This window comes from Psammomys obesus, unplaced genomic scaffold, assembly GCF_907164565.1.
Source record: "Psammomys obesus unplaced genomic scaffold, mPsaObe1.curated_primary_1811, whole genome shotgun sequence".
NCBI classification, from domain to species: Eukaryota; Metazoa; Chordata; class Mammalia; order Rodentia; family Muridae; genus Psammomys; species Psammomys obesus.
Genome location: NW_026596152.1, coordinates 890,061 through 904,060, shown reverse-complemented (window position 1 = coordinate 904,060; position 14,000 = coordinate 890,061). Strand labels below are relative to the sequence as shown.

General features: G+C 56.3%; 1 protein-coding gene across 1 annotated transcript; it reads left to right on the top strand.

The window, feature by feature from the left end:
* The first annotated feature begins 11,880 nt into the window (after positions 1–11,880).
* On the top strand, positions 11,881–13,800 carry Cldn7 (claudin 7). Its single transcript, XM_055593958.1, has 4 exons — positions 11,881–12,440; positions 13,075–13,239; positions 13,315–13,399; positions 13,474–13,800. The coding sequence occupies exons 1-4, from the start codon at positions 12,218–12,220 to the stop codon at positions 13,634–13,636; spliced, it is 636 nt and encodes a 211-aa protein (XP_055449933.1). The 5' UTR covers positions 11,881–12,217; the 3' UTR covers positions 13,637–13,800.
* Positions 13,801–14,000: the final 200 nt, after the last annotated feature.

Genomic DNA, 14,000 nt, shown 5'->3' with positions numbered 1-14,000 from the left:
TGCGGTCCAAAACCCCGGGCCCCGGAACTCCCCAGAAGCGCAGCGGGCCCGGCGTGCGCGCCGTCGGGGAGGGAGCGGGCCCGGGGTGCGCGCTGCGGTGGCGCGGGGCGCGCCGGGCTGGGGGGTCGGAGACAATGCCCTGAAGTAACCCGGGCTGGCTATTTTTAGCTCCCACGTTGGGCTCCGCCAAATGTCAGGTCCCCGGTGTCCGGGCCCGTCCCGGGCGGGGGAGGGCGAGGGACGCGGAGCCTTAAAGGGTCCGCGACAGCTTCCCTCACGGAGACGGCCCTGGGGACCGCGTCCCGCCGTCCTGGGGGCGCTTCCTGCTGGCCCGTCCCCTCCACGCGCTCTCCACCTCGGCCCCTGGAGGGGACCCAAGGGACAGGTGCTCACGCCGGCCACACCACCCTCCCTGAGGTCCCGGGGCCTCCAGGCATGCGCCGGCCGCGTGGGCGACGTGCTCTCCAGAGTCAGCTGCCGTTTTGGGGCTGCAGCTGAGAGGGCACGACCCAGGCACGTCCGGGAGAGGGGTGCCAGGCGCCGCGGCAGCGCGGGCGGAGCGCGCAGTGCCCAGGAGCGCCCGAGCGCGCGAGCCTGCAGCGCCACCTAGAGGGAGAGTTTACGGAGCGGAGATGCCCGAGCGCGGGGCCGACCCGGCCCTCCACGCGGGCGTGTTGACCTCTCGCCTGCACGTTTTCTCCGTCTGTACCCCTACGACTTGACTGGCATGACCTGGCCGCTTTTCCTGCTTCTGTTCCCCTAAAAAGGAGGGTAGAGGGGCTGGAGAGACGGCTCCGCAGCTGAGAGCGCATCTGGACTCCAGCACCCACGTGGGAGCTACAAGGACCCAGCACCCATTTCTGGTTTTCATTGGTCCCGGGCCCACATGTGGTGCACAGATATAATTCAGGCAAAATACCCATAAAATACCCATAAAATGCCCATAAAAACAAGATGAAAACGAGAGGAAGGTAGAATGCCAGGGGATGGTGGCGCACACCCTTATTCCCGGCACTCAGGAGGCAGAGGCAGGCAGATCTCTGAGTTCGAGCCCAGCCTGATCTACAGCGTGAGTTCCAGGACAGCCAGAGCTACACAGAGAAACCCTGCCTCGGGGAGGAAAAAAAAAAAAAAAAAGGTAGAATACAATTTTCAAAAGGCATCACTTTTGTTTTTGAGACGCTCTCGCTGTACCTGAAGCCGGCCTGGAACTCACCAAGCTTTCTGCCCAGTCTTCTGAGGTCGGGACAGCAGGTCTGAGATTAACCCCTGCCTGCCCAGAGTCACCATTTTTTGGTTGTCCTGTGGTCAAGTTCAGGTTCTCCTGCCCAGATCTTCCCCGGAGCTGTGTCCATCCTTGCCTTTACCCCCTCCTCCTCTTCCTCTCCATCCTCGTCTTCCTTTCTCGCCTCCCTTTCCTCCTCCTTCCTGCCCCTCTTTCCCTCTTCCTCCTTCTCCTGGCCTAGAACTTACACGGTCAGGTAGTCTGACCTTGAGTTTGTGGTACTCTGGCCTCAGCGCCGTGAGTCCTTTGCCTGTCCCTGCAGCCTGGAATACCAGAGAAATCCTATTTGTCTTTCTTTTTTGCTTTTGTTTTTAGAGACAGGGTTCTCTGTGTAGCTCTGGCTGTCCTGGACTCACTCCCTAGACCAGGCTGGCCCTGATCGCAGACATTTGCCTCCTGGTGCTGGTGAGATGGCTCAGTGGTTAACACTTGTCCTTGCAGAGGATCCAGGTTCAATCCCAGCACCTAACATGGTGGCTCACAGCCATCTGCAACTCCAGTTTCAGGCGACCTGATACCTGCTTCGGAACCTCTGTGGGCACCAGACATACATGTTCATGCGCACATGTCTATGCGCAAAACACTCGCATGAAATAAAATAAATAAATCTAAAAGAAATAAAAATAACGTTAAAAAGCAAGACTCCCCTCCTCGGAAAGGGCCAACAGTCAAATGTTCTGTGTCGTCTACTCCTCATCAGCTCTTCCCTGCCGTCCAGTCTCGGGCACACGCTCATCTTCTTCATGCATGCCACTTAGAGCCGTGCTCTGTCTCTCTGTGGATGAGGGTCTGTCTCCTGCTGACAGTGGACAGTCATGGGGCGGCAAGAACAGGTTGGTGGAAAGGAGCGGGAGGGAAACACACACAGGGGTGCCGGGTAAGAGCAGGGGAGGGAGCCTAGGGGCTAAGAGTCGGGGGAGAGCCAGGCCAGGGTGCGAGTGCCCTGGATGGCCCCGGGGCGGGAGCTGAGCTTGGGTCCCAAGGTTCTGCCTGCTACCTCGGGTTTCTGGAGGTCGTCCCTGTTCTCACCTGCATGGCTCGCAGGTGTCCCGGCGGTTTTTATTTTCTTTTAGTGAGTGACTGTGTGTGAGTGTGAGTGTGTGTGTGTGTGTGTGTGTATGTGTGAGTGTGTGTGTGTGTCTGTGTGAGTGTGTGTGTGAGTGTGTGATGCAGTTGTGAGTGGCCTGACCTGTGGGTACTGGGGAATGGACTTGGGTCCTCCGGAGGAGCAGCAAGCACTGGAAGTGCTATCTCTGCAGCCTACGTTTTTGGTTTTTGTTTTTAAGAATTAGTTACTATGCATCCAGTGTTCTGTCTGCATGTACACCTGCTCACCAGCAGAGGGCACCAGATCTCACTACAGACGGTTGTGAGCGACCTTGAGGAAATTGAACTCCCGACCTTTGGAAGAACAACCAGTGCTCTTAACCTCCGAGCCTCTTTCCAGCCCTCCAGCCTGTGTTTTTAAACGCACAGAAAGTGGGACCAGAGCAGCCGTTTACTGCATGCAGAGGCTAGGCATGACGGTGTGGCCACTGGGGCTGCAGAGGCAGGTGGATTTTATGAGGCCAGCCTGGTCTACATATACGGTTTTAGGCCAACCAAGGATACAAAGCGAGTCCAGGACAGCCAGGGCTACACAGAGAAACCCTGTCTCAAAAACACAACCACCAACCAACCAAGGTCCTGTTTGCCACCAAAGGTGATAACCTGAGTTCGGCCCCAAGAAAACATGTTGTGCAAGGAGAGAACTGAGTGCCCAAAGCTGTCCTCTGACCTTCCTGTGGCACCGTGACGCGCTCCCATGCACCTGCCGAAATAATAGGGGAACTCAGGGCAGGTGTGCCTGCTGGCAGCCTGACAGCTTCCGTTAAATCCCATCGTCCCACAAGGTGGCAGGAAAGATCGCTGGCCTTGTGCCTGACCTTGCACTCCAGCACCCACAAACACACACAGACACACACACAGACACACACACACACTCACACACACACACAGACACACATAGACACACACACACACACACAGACACACACACACACACACACAATGAATGAGTGAGTAAAATGTAAAAGACTGAGGCCGGGGGCTGGAGCTGGTTACAGAGTGCTTGCTTAGCACGCAGGGAGACCTGCACTGGCTTCCCGCACTGGAAACTGTGGCTAATGTGGCCCAGGGCTGCAATCCCAGAGGAAGAACTTGAAGGTCATCCTAGATGACCAGGGCCAGTCCAGGGACAGCCTGGGCTACATGAAACTCTGTCTCTCTCTCTTTCTCTCATTACCTCTCTCTAGAGTGTTGGAGAAACAGAGGATTCAGAAGGGGAATACTGAGAGCATCAGAAAGGTGGAAAGAGGCTGGACCCTGGGAGAAGGGTGAGTGACAGGGCAGAAAGGCAGAAGGGGACGCGAGAAACAGGGGCTCTTCCTGCTGGGGCCCTGACTGTGTGTTCATCTTCCGTGGAGAGCTTTGGCTGGTTTATCTTAGTGCCCGTTGGAGCGTTCCCCAATCTCTGGTCCTTATCTCGGGAAATATCCCTGCAGGCTTCTGTCTTCTAACCCTCTGTATCTAATAAGGAGGCAAGAGGCCAGGCTGCCGGACAACTCCAGGGCCTCCCCAGACCTGCCTCAGCCAACCTCCCCGCTCACTTTGCTTCCAGCCCCCGGGTAGAAGGTGGAGGGTCGTGTGCCCAGTTCGACTCCGCACTGTGCCGCCAGCTGTCTTCAGAAGGGCCGGGCGGAGGGCTCTGCCGCCACTGCTCTTCACACGGTCGGGGCGTGCCTGCCTGAGCCGAGTCCCGGCTGCGTGACTACTAACTTGACGCCCTCTGGAAAGTGACCTCAGCTCTTTGTGCTGTATTTACCTCGCCGGTAAAATGAGCCGGGAGATAATAATAGCAGCTGCACCTCGGGCCCTGAGGAAGATGAAAATATTCAGAGTGCTGAGGACGGGGCCAATGGCAAAGCTCATTTGTTCTCAAAGTAGAGTCAGTAAGGTGGGATTGGCGTCGACTCCGCCATGTAGGGTACACAGCTCGGCGTGTTGATGCGGGCACACACCCTCCGCCAGCCTCACGATCAAGGTAATGAACAAACCTGTTGTCCCCAAAGTTCTCTTCTACCCTCACTAAAATGCTGTTTACAAGCATTTCGGGCCGCATGTGTGTGCGTGGGCTTGACGAAGCCAGAAGAGGGCAGCAGATCCCCCACTGGAGTTACATGGACCTGATGTGGGTGCTGGGAACCGAACTCCACCCTTGGCAAACCAGTGCGGGCCGCTCTCTCTCATCCACGAACCATTCTCCAGCCCCTTGCCTGTCTTCCTTTCTTCCTTCCTTCTTTTTCTCTTTCTTTTCCTTCTTTTCCTTCTTTCCTTCCTTCCTTTCTTTCTTTCTTTCTTTCTTTCTTTCTTTCTTTCTTTCTTCTTTCTTTCTTTCTTTCCCTTCCTTCCTTCCTTCTTTTTCTTTCTTTTCCTTCTTTCCTTCTTTCCTTCTTTCCTTTCTTTCTTTCTTTCTTTCTTTCTTTCTTTCTTTCCCTCCCTCCCTCCCTCCCTCCCTCCCTTCCTTCCTTCCTTCCTTCCTTCCTTCCTTTCTTTCTTTCTTTCTTTTCTTTCGACCAGGCTGGTCCACAGAGATCCACCTGCCTCTGCCACCTGAGTGCCAAGATTAAAGCCGTTCGCCACCATGCCGGGCTTGTTTTTGTTTGTTTGTTCTGAGACAGGGTTTCTCTGTATAGCCCTGGCTGTCCTGGAACTCACTCTGTAGACCAGGCTGGCCTTGAACTCAGAGATTCATCTGTCTCTGCCTCCAGAGTGCTGGGATTAAATGTGTGCACCAGCACTGCCTGTCCATTTATTTTCTGTTTGCTTTAGAGACAGGGTCTCATGTAGCCCAGGATAGCCTTGAGTTTGCTGTGTAGGTGAGTGTAACCTTGACCTTCTGATCCCCTGTCCATGTGCCACCATGTCTGGTTGAATTAATTCTTCTTATGGCTGGATAGTGTTTTTGTTTGTTTGTTTTGTTTTACAAGACAGGGTCTCTCTGTGTAGCCCCGGCTACCCTGGAACTCACTTTGTAGACCAGGCTGACCTTGAACTCACAGAGATCCACCAGCCTCTGCCTCCAGAGTGCTGGGATTGAAGGTGTGCACCACCAAGCCCAGCTGGATAGCATTTTTTTAAAACTACATTTATTTCTTTATTTCCATGTTTCTTCATGTGCACATGAGCCTACCACAGAGAACCATGTGGAGGTCAGAGGACAACTTGTATGAGTTAGTTTTCTCCTTCCATGGGTCTTGGGGCTCAAACTCAGGTCATGAGACCTGGCAGCAAGCAGCTGTACCCGAGAAGCCATTTTGCCGGCCCATAGATAGTATTCTGCTATATGAATATGCCACAGCTTGTTTCCCAGTCGCCTGCGGGCCTCACTCCAGGTGAAGCTGCTGGGAGCAGTTCTGAACGGAATCTGTACTGCACATGCGTGCATTTCCTCAGGGACTGGCTGGGTTGTGTGGCAGGCACACCTGTAACTCGGGAGACTTTCCAATCACCTCCACAGCAGCCGTGCCCCCCGCACCAGCAGCGTGCGCATTTCAGGTTCTCCACCTCTGTACCAACGCCGCACAGTCAAACCTTAACAGGCTCCAGTCCTAAAAATTTCATCAAATAAATGAGAAACTGTTTGTGTTTCTAACATTTAGAAATACAATGGAAGCCAGGCATGGTTGTGCGCGCCTTTAATCCCAGCACCTTTAAGGCAGAGGCAGGCGATTTCTATGAATTTGAGGCCAGCCTGGTCTACAGAGTGAGTTTTGGGATAGCCAGGGTTGCACAGAGAAACCCTGTCTTGAAAAAAACAAAAAAACAAAAACAAAGGAAAAAGAAAAACAAACAAAACAAAAATTCCAAATGCACAGTAGGTTGAAACGGTATTTTCTTATGGTTTTCTCTGATTAGTGACGTTGCAGAAGATCCTTCTGGGAGAAGGCTGGTGCTGGGCATCAAACCTGGCACATATTTGGCAGGTGTTTTACCAGTGAGCTATGTCCAGCCTGTTTTTCTTGAGACAGGGTCTTACTTTGCCGCTCAGGCTGGTCTTTCATTCACTATGTACCAGAGACTGGCTTTGAATTTACATGGTGGCTCATGATTGTAGTCAAAGTGCTTGGGAGGCTGAGAGTTTGAAGCTAGCCTGGGTTACATGGTTCTAGGCTAGCCTGAGCTATAGTGTGGGAAGCTGTCTCAAAATGAAACACTGAAACCCAAACCAACCTCAAGGTGTTCTAGTTTGTTCCTTTGATGCTATGTTAACTCTATGACAAAAGCCATCTGAGGGAGGAAAGAGTTTACTTGGCTTATAGCTCTGGAGAGTCTATTATCGACAGGACCAGGAGAGGCTGTGGAGGAGTGCTGCTCAGTGGCCTGCCCTGGGGCTTGCTCAGCCTCAGCACCCAGTGCCCCGATGCCCTGCCAAAGAAAATGCCCCCAGACTTGCCTACGGATAATCTGATGCAGGAAACCTCTCAGTTAAGATTCACTCTTCCCAGCAGGGTAGTGGAGCATGCCTTTAGTCCCAGCACTTGGGGAGGCAGAGGTCAGTCTGGTCTACAGAGTGAGTCCAGGACAGCCAGGGCTACACAGAGAAACCCTGTCTCAGAAAACAAAACAAACAGAAATACAAACAAACAAGCAAAAAGATTCATTCTTTCCAGACAACTCTAGTTATGTCAGGTTGGGAAAAACAATCAATCAAACAAACATACTCCACAAATCAACCAGGAAGCACGCACATGCACACAGCCAGCCAGCCAGACATGCACACATGGGCTAGATGTATAGCACAGTGGGTAGAGTTATTGCCCATCACCCCGAAAGCCCTGGGTTTGCCCCCAGCACCACAGAAACTGCTGACCCACACCTGAAACCTCAGCACTGAGCAGGTGGAGGCAGGAGGATAAAGAATTCAAGATCATTTCGGCCACAATGTTAGTAGGAAGTCACTGGTGCTGGGGGTGGCAGGTGCCGGTAACTCCAGCATTCGGGAGGCTGGGTGCCAGGCAGATGGCCAAGTAAAAAACCATAGGGCTGGAGATGGCTCAGTTAAGACCGGCTGCTTTCCTAGAACTCCAGTGCCAGAGGCAGGAGGGTCTCTGCGAGTTCAAGGCCAACCTGCTGGTCTACATGGAAAGACTTTGTCTCAAAACAACAGCAACAAAACATTAGGCAGCCTGGCCTAAATAAAACCATATATACATGTATTTCTTTTTTTTTTTTAAAGATTTATTTATTATTTATACAGCATTCTGTCTTCATGTGTGCCTGTGCATTGGAGGAGGGCACCATATGTCACTGTAGATTGTTATGAACCACCATGTGGTTGCTGGGAATTGAACTCAGGACGTTTGGAAGAACAGCGAGTGCTCTTAACCTCTGAGCCATCTCTCCAGCCCCCCTTCCTTTCTTTTAACGCTGTGATCTTGTTTTCTAGTTAGTTACTGTTTGTTTGTTTTTCCAGACAGGGTTTCTCTGTGTAGCCTTGGCTGTACTGGACTTGCTTTGTAGACCAGACTGGCTTCGAACTCAACTCAAAGAGACCTGCTGCCTCTGCCTCCTGAGTGCTGGGGTTACAGGCGTGCATCACCACGCCCGGGTACTGTGGATGTCCTTTCCCCCATTGTTGTTTTAATCTCTCTAGTAAACAGCTAAGTGCAAGAACCCAAGAATTCAAATGGATGGATGGCGGGAATGTAGGGCTGCTGGGAGTTTTCTCAAAAAGCAGGAGTCTGGAGGAATGGCTGAGAGCATTTGTGCTCTTCCAGAGGATCCAGGTTTGAACCCCAGCACACACACGGTGACTCACACTGCTAACTCCAGGTCGCAGGGGGCCTGACGCCCTCTTTTGGCCTCAAGGGACACTGCATGCAGGTGGTGCACAGACACAGAGAAACACACACACAAAGAAAACATTAGAAACAAAAACAAAAGCAAGAACTCCAATGGATAGATAGCCAGGAGGGAGCCTAGCCCGGACCTCTGCCTCTTAGGATTAAAGGCCAAAGGCTTGACCTGCCACTCCCAGTTCAGTGCCATGCTGAGGTGTGGCCAAGGGGTCTGGTGACGTCTAACCGATACTCATGTCAACAGGTCTCAGGACAGGGCTGTACATGCCACAGTCCCCGCAACAGCAGAGACTTTCCAGCTCCAAGGTTAGCATTGCCTACCCCGCCGTGCTTGCCTGTCGGCATGGGCCTGTAATCCCAGCGCCGGAAGGGCAGGAGGCCAGAGTGTCATTGCAAGTCTGGGGCCATCTTATTTGACATGGTGAGTTCCTGTCTCAAGATCACCACCCAAAGCCTGGCCGGGTGCCCTTCTGCCTGTGATTCCAGCAGTCGAGAAGGAGAGGCAGGAGCTGTGGATTAAACATGTTTGTGTGTTGTTTTTGAGGCAGGGTTTCTCTGTGTAGCCCTGGCTCTCCTGGGGCTCACTCTGTAGACCAGGCTGGCCTTGAAACGCCCACAAGGAGGGATGTGACGTCCAGGCTGCCGGCCCACGAAACAAGGCCTTGTCTGAAGAAACCAGACAAAACAAACGTAGCCCTGCTTTAAATCAGTTCCTAAGTTCCAAAGGCGTGGGCAGCACGGGGCCTTTGCTCCTGCTCCCTTGCTGCTTACAGCACGGTTCCCTCATGGCTGACTCATTACTTCGAAGTCATTCACTCAGAAAGTCTCCCTGATCTCACCTGAGGCTGGACCCAGCCGTACACGTTACCCTGTTTGGTTGCCTTCAAAACAAGCAGGGCTTTATATTTTTATTGCCCTGCTTCCTCCTCTAGAAAGTGAGCCAGCTGAGTGCAGGGTCCTTATCTGTCTGGTCTACCATGTGTCCCCAGGGTTAACTGCAGTGCCCAGTGCATTGACCGGCACCCAGAAACACGTGTGGGGCACTGGAGAAAAGTTCCCCTCAGAATTCGCCCATTGGGCACAAAAACCTAGATACCACTACACTTCACAGCAGCAGGGAAACTGATACTCAATCCATGAGCGCCCGAATCCAGCTTCAGACTCTGAAAGGACAGCACAGGTAACCACAAAAGAGCTCTGAGCAGGTGACCTGCCTCAGTGTGGGTGGGGCGGGCAGGCCAGGCCTCCTAGGAGAGAAAAGCCGAGCCTGAAGAATGAGTTTGTTAGCTGGGTCCAGGAAGGTGGGTGGGGCACTCAGGCACAGAGAACAGGAAGGTGCCTTAGTGGGCTAGAATTGGCACAGGGTGTTCTGGGGACACAATGGAAGCCAATGCAGCTGAGGGAAAGGCAGGGTGTCAGCAGCCAAGAGGGACGCTGCGTGTAGCTCAGTGGCAACAGCGCTTGGGTAAGGCTCTGGGGTTCAAGCCGCAGCAACAGGGCAAACAAAAAGCTGCCACGGCCTGTTCTTATTTTACTCGTAATGCTTCCTGATCTGTTTGTGTGTGTGCATGTGTCTGAGTGAAGGCTTGGAACCAGGTGTGGTGACATACTCCAGCTCCTCCCTACTCCCCTACAGGGTTTCTCTGTGTAGCCCTGACTATCCTGGAATTCAGTCTGTAGACCAGGTTGGGCTCGAACTCAAAGATACACCTGCCTGTGCCTCTGTTGTGCTGGGTGAGAGGCGAGAGCTTCAGGGCCTGTAATCCCCGCACTCAGTTGGCAGAGGCAGGCAGATCCTGTGAGTTCAAGGCCAGTCTGGTCTAATCTAATCTACACACCAAGTTCCAGGACAGCCAGGGCTACACAGAGAGACCTTGTCTCAAGAAAAAAGTTAATAAACAGTAATAATTAATACTAAAAAAACCCAGGAAGCGTTGGATCACCTGGAACTGGAGTTACGGAATTGTGAGTCTCCATGTGGGTGTCTGAAGATGGACCGCTGGTCCTCTGCAAGAAAAGAAAGCGCCCTTAGCTGCTGAGCCACCTCCCGAGCGCCACTGAGCGACTTTTTAAAAAGAAAGGAAAGATTTAAGTACCTATAAGGAGAGTTTCCTGGGGAGTGAATTTAGGAAAGGGCGCAGGGAAACTGGTTTTGGGGAAGTTGGAGTCTCCAGTTAACAGAGAATGCTTGGTGTGTGTAGGTGAAGGCGAGCAATTGCTGAGCATACAAACGGGATGAGGGGAATCGTGGGCTTTCAGGGCTGGAAGGTGCTCCCCGGGGAAGGCTGGCTTTAAACTGTTCTGCTGCAGTCTGCCAGCACGCTCGAACCACATCCAACCAGTAAGCCACCTTAAACCAAAACAGCAAAAAACCTCAGCTGTGCATGGCGGCTCACATCTATAATAAAAAAACAAAACAGAAATAAAAAAGGCCAAATCCAGACACAAAGAATGGAGTTCGGGAAGGTCTGCGTTTTATACAAAAGCAGGTTAATTAGCCGAGCAAGGGCCTTAAGTACGTTCGGTGGATGAGGGGAGGATTTACCATGAGGCCTGTAAACTGAGCTCAGGCGGGGAAGCTGAAGGCGTGGCTGTAGACATGGCCAGACTGAGGAAGAAGGCCTGGGACGGAGAACCAGCCCAGGGCTGGGGTCGCGGTGATCGGCACGCGGAGCCACTGGCTCCAAGGGTCTGGGGGTGCAGCAAGAGTCTGAGATCGGGGGAGGAAAAGGGAGGACCGAGGGTCTTAGCGGTGCGAAGGACTGTGAGGCGGAGACAGGGTTCCTTAGGAATGGCTTCAGGCCGCCTTGGGAGTCGGGTGCCAGAGTGGGTGGAAGGGGACGGGAAGGGTGAAAGGGCACACAGTGGGTCCCTGGAGGGTCAGAACGAGGAAAGGGAAAGTGTGCGGCTGGGACCGGGGAAGGGAATGTGGGTGTGGCGGCCTCCCTGACCTCGGTCTTGCCCCGCTCCCACCCTCGGGAAGGTCTCCGTCAGGAGCCTCGGTGCCAGCTGAAGGGGTCGCTGACAGCCCCGGGGACCCAGCCCTGGGACTCCGGGGTGCGGGGACGGCCCGGGCTGCGGAGGGCCTCGGTAGAGGCCTGGGCAGCGCAGGGAGAGTCGCCGGAGCGGGTCCTAGGAGGGGGCAACGCGGGTGACTGTGCCCGGGCGGGTTCGGGTCCCGGAAGGCGGGCCAGGCCACCGGAGGGGCCGACCGAAGGAGGCTGGAGGCGAAAGCCAGACAGGCGGCAGGCGCGCCAGGGGCAGGGGGCGAGGGGCCTTCCGGGCGGTCGGGGGACGTGGCCCCGGGCGACCCCGGAGTCCCCGGGGCAGGCTCGCGGCCCGGGGACTTCCGAGAAGCCTCCGCCCGCTTCCCGCCGGCCGCGGCGGCCGGCAGGCGAAGGGGCGTGACCCTGGCGCTCCGGTTTCTTCCTCCTCACCTGGACAGGCGGGTGGGGGCCGACTTCCGGTGCAGGTGAGTGTCCCTCCAGTGACGTCAGGCCACCCTCCACTGCCCCCTGGTCCCGCCCCTGCCGCGCTCCGGGTGCCCGCGGGGGCGCGTCCCCGACGGCCTACATATACTCAGGTGCGCCGCACCTGCGCGCCCGCCCGCACCTGCCGGCCCGCACCTCGCGCCCGCACCTCGCGCCCGCCGCCAGCTCCCCGGGCCGCGCACCGCAGCCGGGGCCCAAGGCTCGCTCGCTCGCTCGCTCTGCCGTCCCGGAGCTCGCCGGAGGGAGCCGCCCGGCCTTCGGGGACCGCTTTTGTCCGGAACCTGCCCTTCGGGCGGAGCAGGTTTCCTCGGCTGTGAGAGTGTCGCCTCACCGGAGGGGACGGTCTGTGTTTACCTCGCTCGACGAGACCCGCCGTCACCCGGCCCAGAGCCTTTTTTTTTAATTTCATTTTTTCACTTTTTTTTCTTGTGTGGGGTCTCGGTGCCTCGACTCTCTCCAGATTTTCTTGTGTTGCTCCCCAGACTTTGGTTTTACTGCAGGGTCGCCCTCCCGGCGCGTCCCGTCTTTCCCGAGACAAGGAGATGGCCAACTCGGGCCTGCAGCTGCTGGGCTTCGCCATGGCCATGCTGGGCTGGGTGGCCCTGGTGGCGAGCACCGCCATCCCGCAGTGGCAGATGAGCTCCTTCGCGGGCGACAACATCATCACGGCCCAGGCCATGTACAAGGGGCTCTGGATGGACTGCGTCATGCAGAGCACCGGCATGACGAGCTGCAAGACGTACGACTCGGTGCTCGCCCTGCCCGGTAAGGCCGCGGGGCCGACGGGGCGGACGCGCCCGGATTGCCAGGGAGGAGGAAGTGGGCGCCCTGGGCGCGGAGGGGCGGGGGGAGCGGGCTGGCACGTGGGCCCACGCCCCTCTGCCCCGCAGGAAGCGGGGAGCCCGGGCGGTCGTGCCCCGCCCCTCTCCCCGGACAAAGGGGGCCGCGCCGGGGCCGCGGGATCGCGCCCTCCTCAGACGTTGGCCGCACCGTGGCCTCTAATCTTATCGGCCGATTAGCTGAAGCCACAAACCCGGCGGCCTCGATAGCGGCCCGGAGCCGGGACACGCGCCGGCCGCCGCGGCCCGGGCCGGGGCCCTGGCGGCCACCTGCCTTCTCCGCGGCCCCCTTGCTCCCTTCCCCCTACCTGGAGCGGTTTCGCCGAAACCTTGGCGCCCCGGGCGGGCTCCGGACGCAGGGCGGGGCGGGGCAGGCCTGGGTGGCGGGATGGGGCGGGAACCGCCTGCGCGGGGCCTGCTTGGACTAGGGGCCGTGCTGGCCGCGACGGCACGGGGCCGTGCAGGGCTGGTGGGCGCGGTCTGCCGCGCTCGGGCTGGCGCCCTCCTCAGGCTACCTGCCGCCCAGCCCTGAGCGCTCCTTCCTGCCGCCTCCTCTGCAGCGGCCTTGCAGGCCACTCGCGCCCTCATGGTGCTGTCCCTGGTGTTGGGCTTCCTGGCCATGTTTGTCGCCACCATGGGCATGAAGTGCACGCGCTGCGGGGGAGATGACAAAGTGAAGAAGGCCCGGATAGCCATGACGGGGGGCATCGTCTTCATCATCGCCGGTGAGCCTCGGGGTCAGGGCGGCACCAAAGGCTCGCTCTCGGTTTGGACCCCGTAACTAAATCTTTCTTTTCTAGGCCTCGCTGCCTTGGTCGCATGCTCCTGGATTGGTCATCAGATTGTCACAGACTTTTACAACCCCTTGACGCCCATGAATGTTAAGTACGTCTCCAGTCTGGACAGGGAGGGGGACTGCAGGCCCAAGCTTTGCCTCCGTGACTTTGTCTCCCTCACAGGTACGAGTTCGGACCTGCCATCTTTATCGGCTGGGCGGGGTCTGCTCTGGCCCTTCTGGGAGGTGCCCTGCTCTCTTGCTCCTGTCCTGGCAGCGAAGGCAAAGCTTCATACCGTGCGCCCCGCGCCTACCCCAAGTCCAATTCCGCCAAGGAGTATGTGTGAGCCTGCGGGCTCGGTGTGGCAGCAAGGCCTCCGGTCACGACATCTCTGAACACCATGTACAGTTCCCTTGGAGGGCGGGCCCTGCGGGGAGGGGGGCTGGGAGAGGAAGACACAACTCGGGGCGTGCTTTTTGTACAGTAATAAAGTTTTGGAGAGTAGGCGTCTTTTCAGGCCTCCTTTGTCCTCCTTTGTCCAGCAGAGGAGCTGGAACCCACCCCCACAGGCAGCAGGAGAACGGAGTAGAGAGCGGGGGACCCCAGGCTGTGGCCCCTATTTTGTCAGCTACCACCGTGTCTCAGGCTCTTCCTCGCTCTCCCCACTGTCCTGTGTGCCTCAACACTGTGGTGTCTGTGCAGGTCAGGAT

What these genes read in the sequence shown, in the direction of transcription:
- Cldn7 (XM_055593958.1), top strand. Translation starts at nt 12,218, where the DNA reads ATGGCCAACTCGGGCCTGCAGCTGCTGGGCTTCGCCATGGCCATGCTG. An exon ending in CTCGGTGCTCGCCCTGCCCG is followed by an intron (nt 12,441 to 13,074) that starts GTAAGGCCGCGG and finishes CCTCCTCTGCAG; the next exon opens with CGGCCTTGCAGGCCACTCGC. An exon ending in CATCGTCTTCATCATCGCCG is followed by an intron (nt 13,240 to 13,314) that starts GTGAGCCTCGGG and finishes TTTCTTTTCTAG; the next exon opens with GCCTCGCTGCCTTGGTCGCA.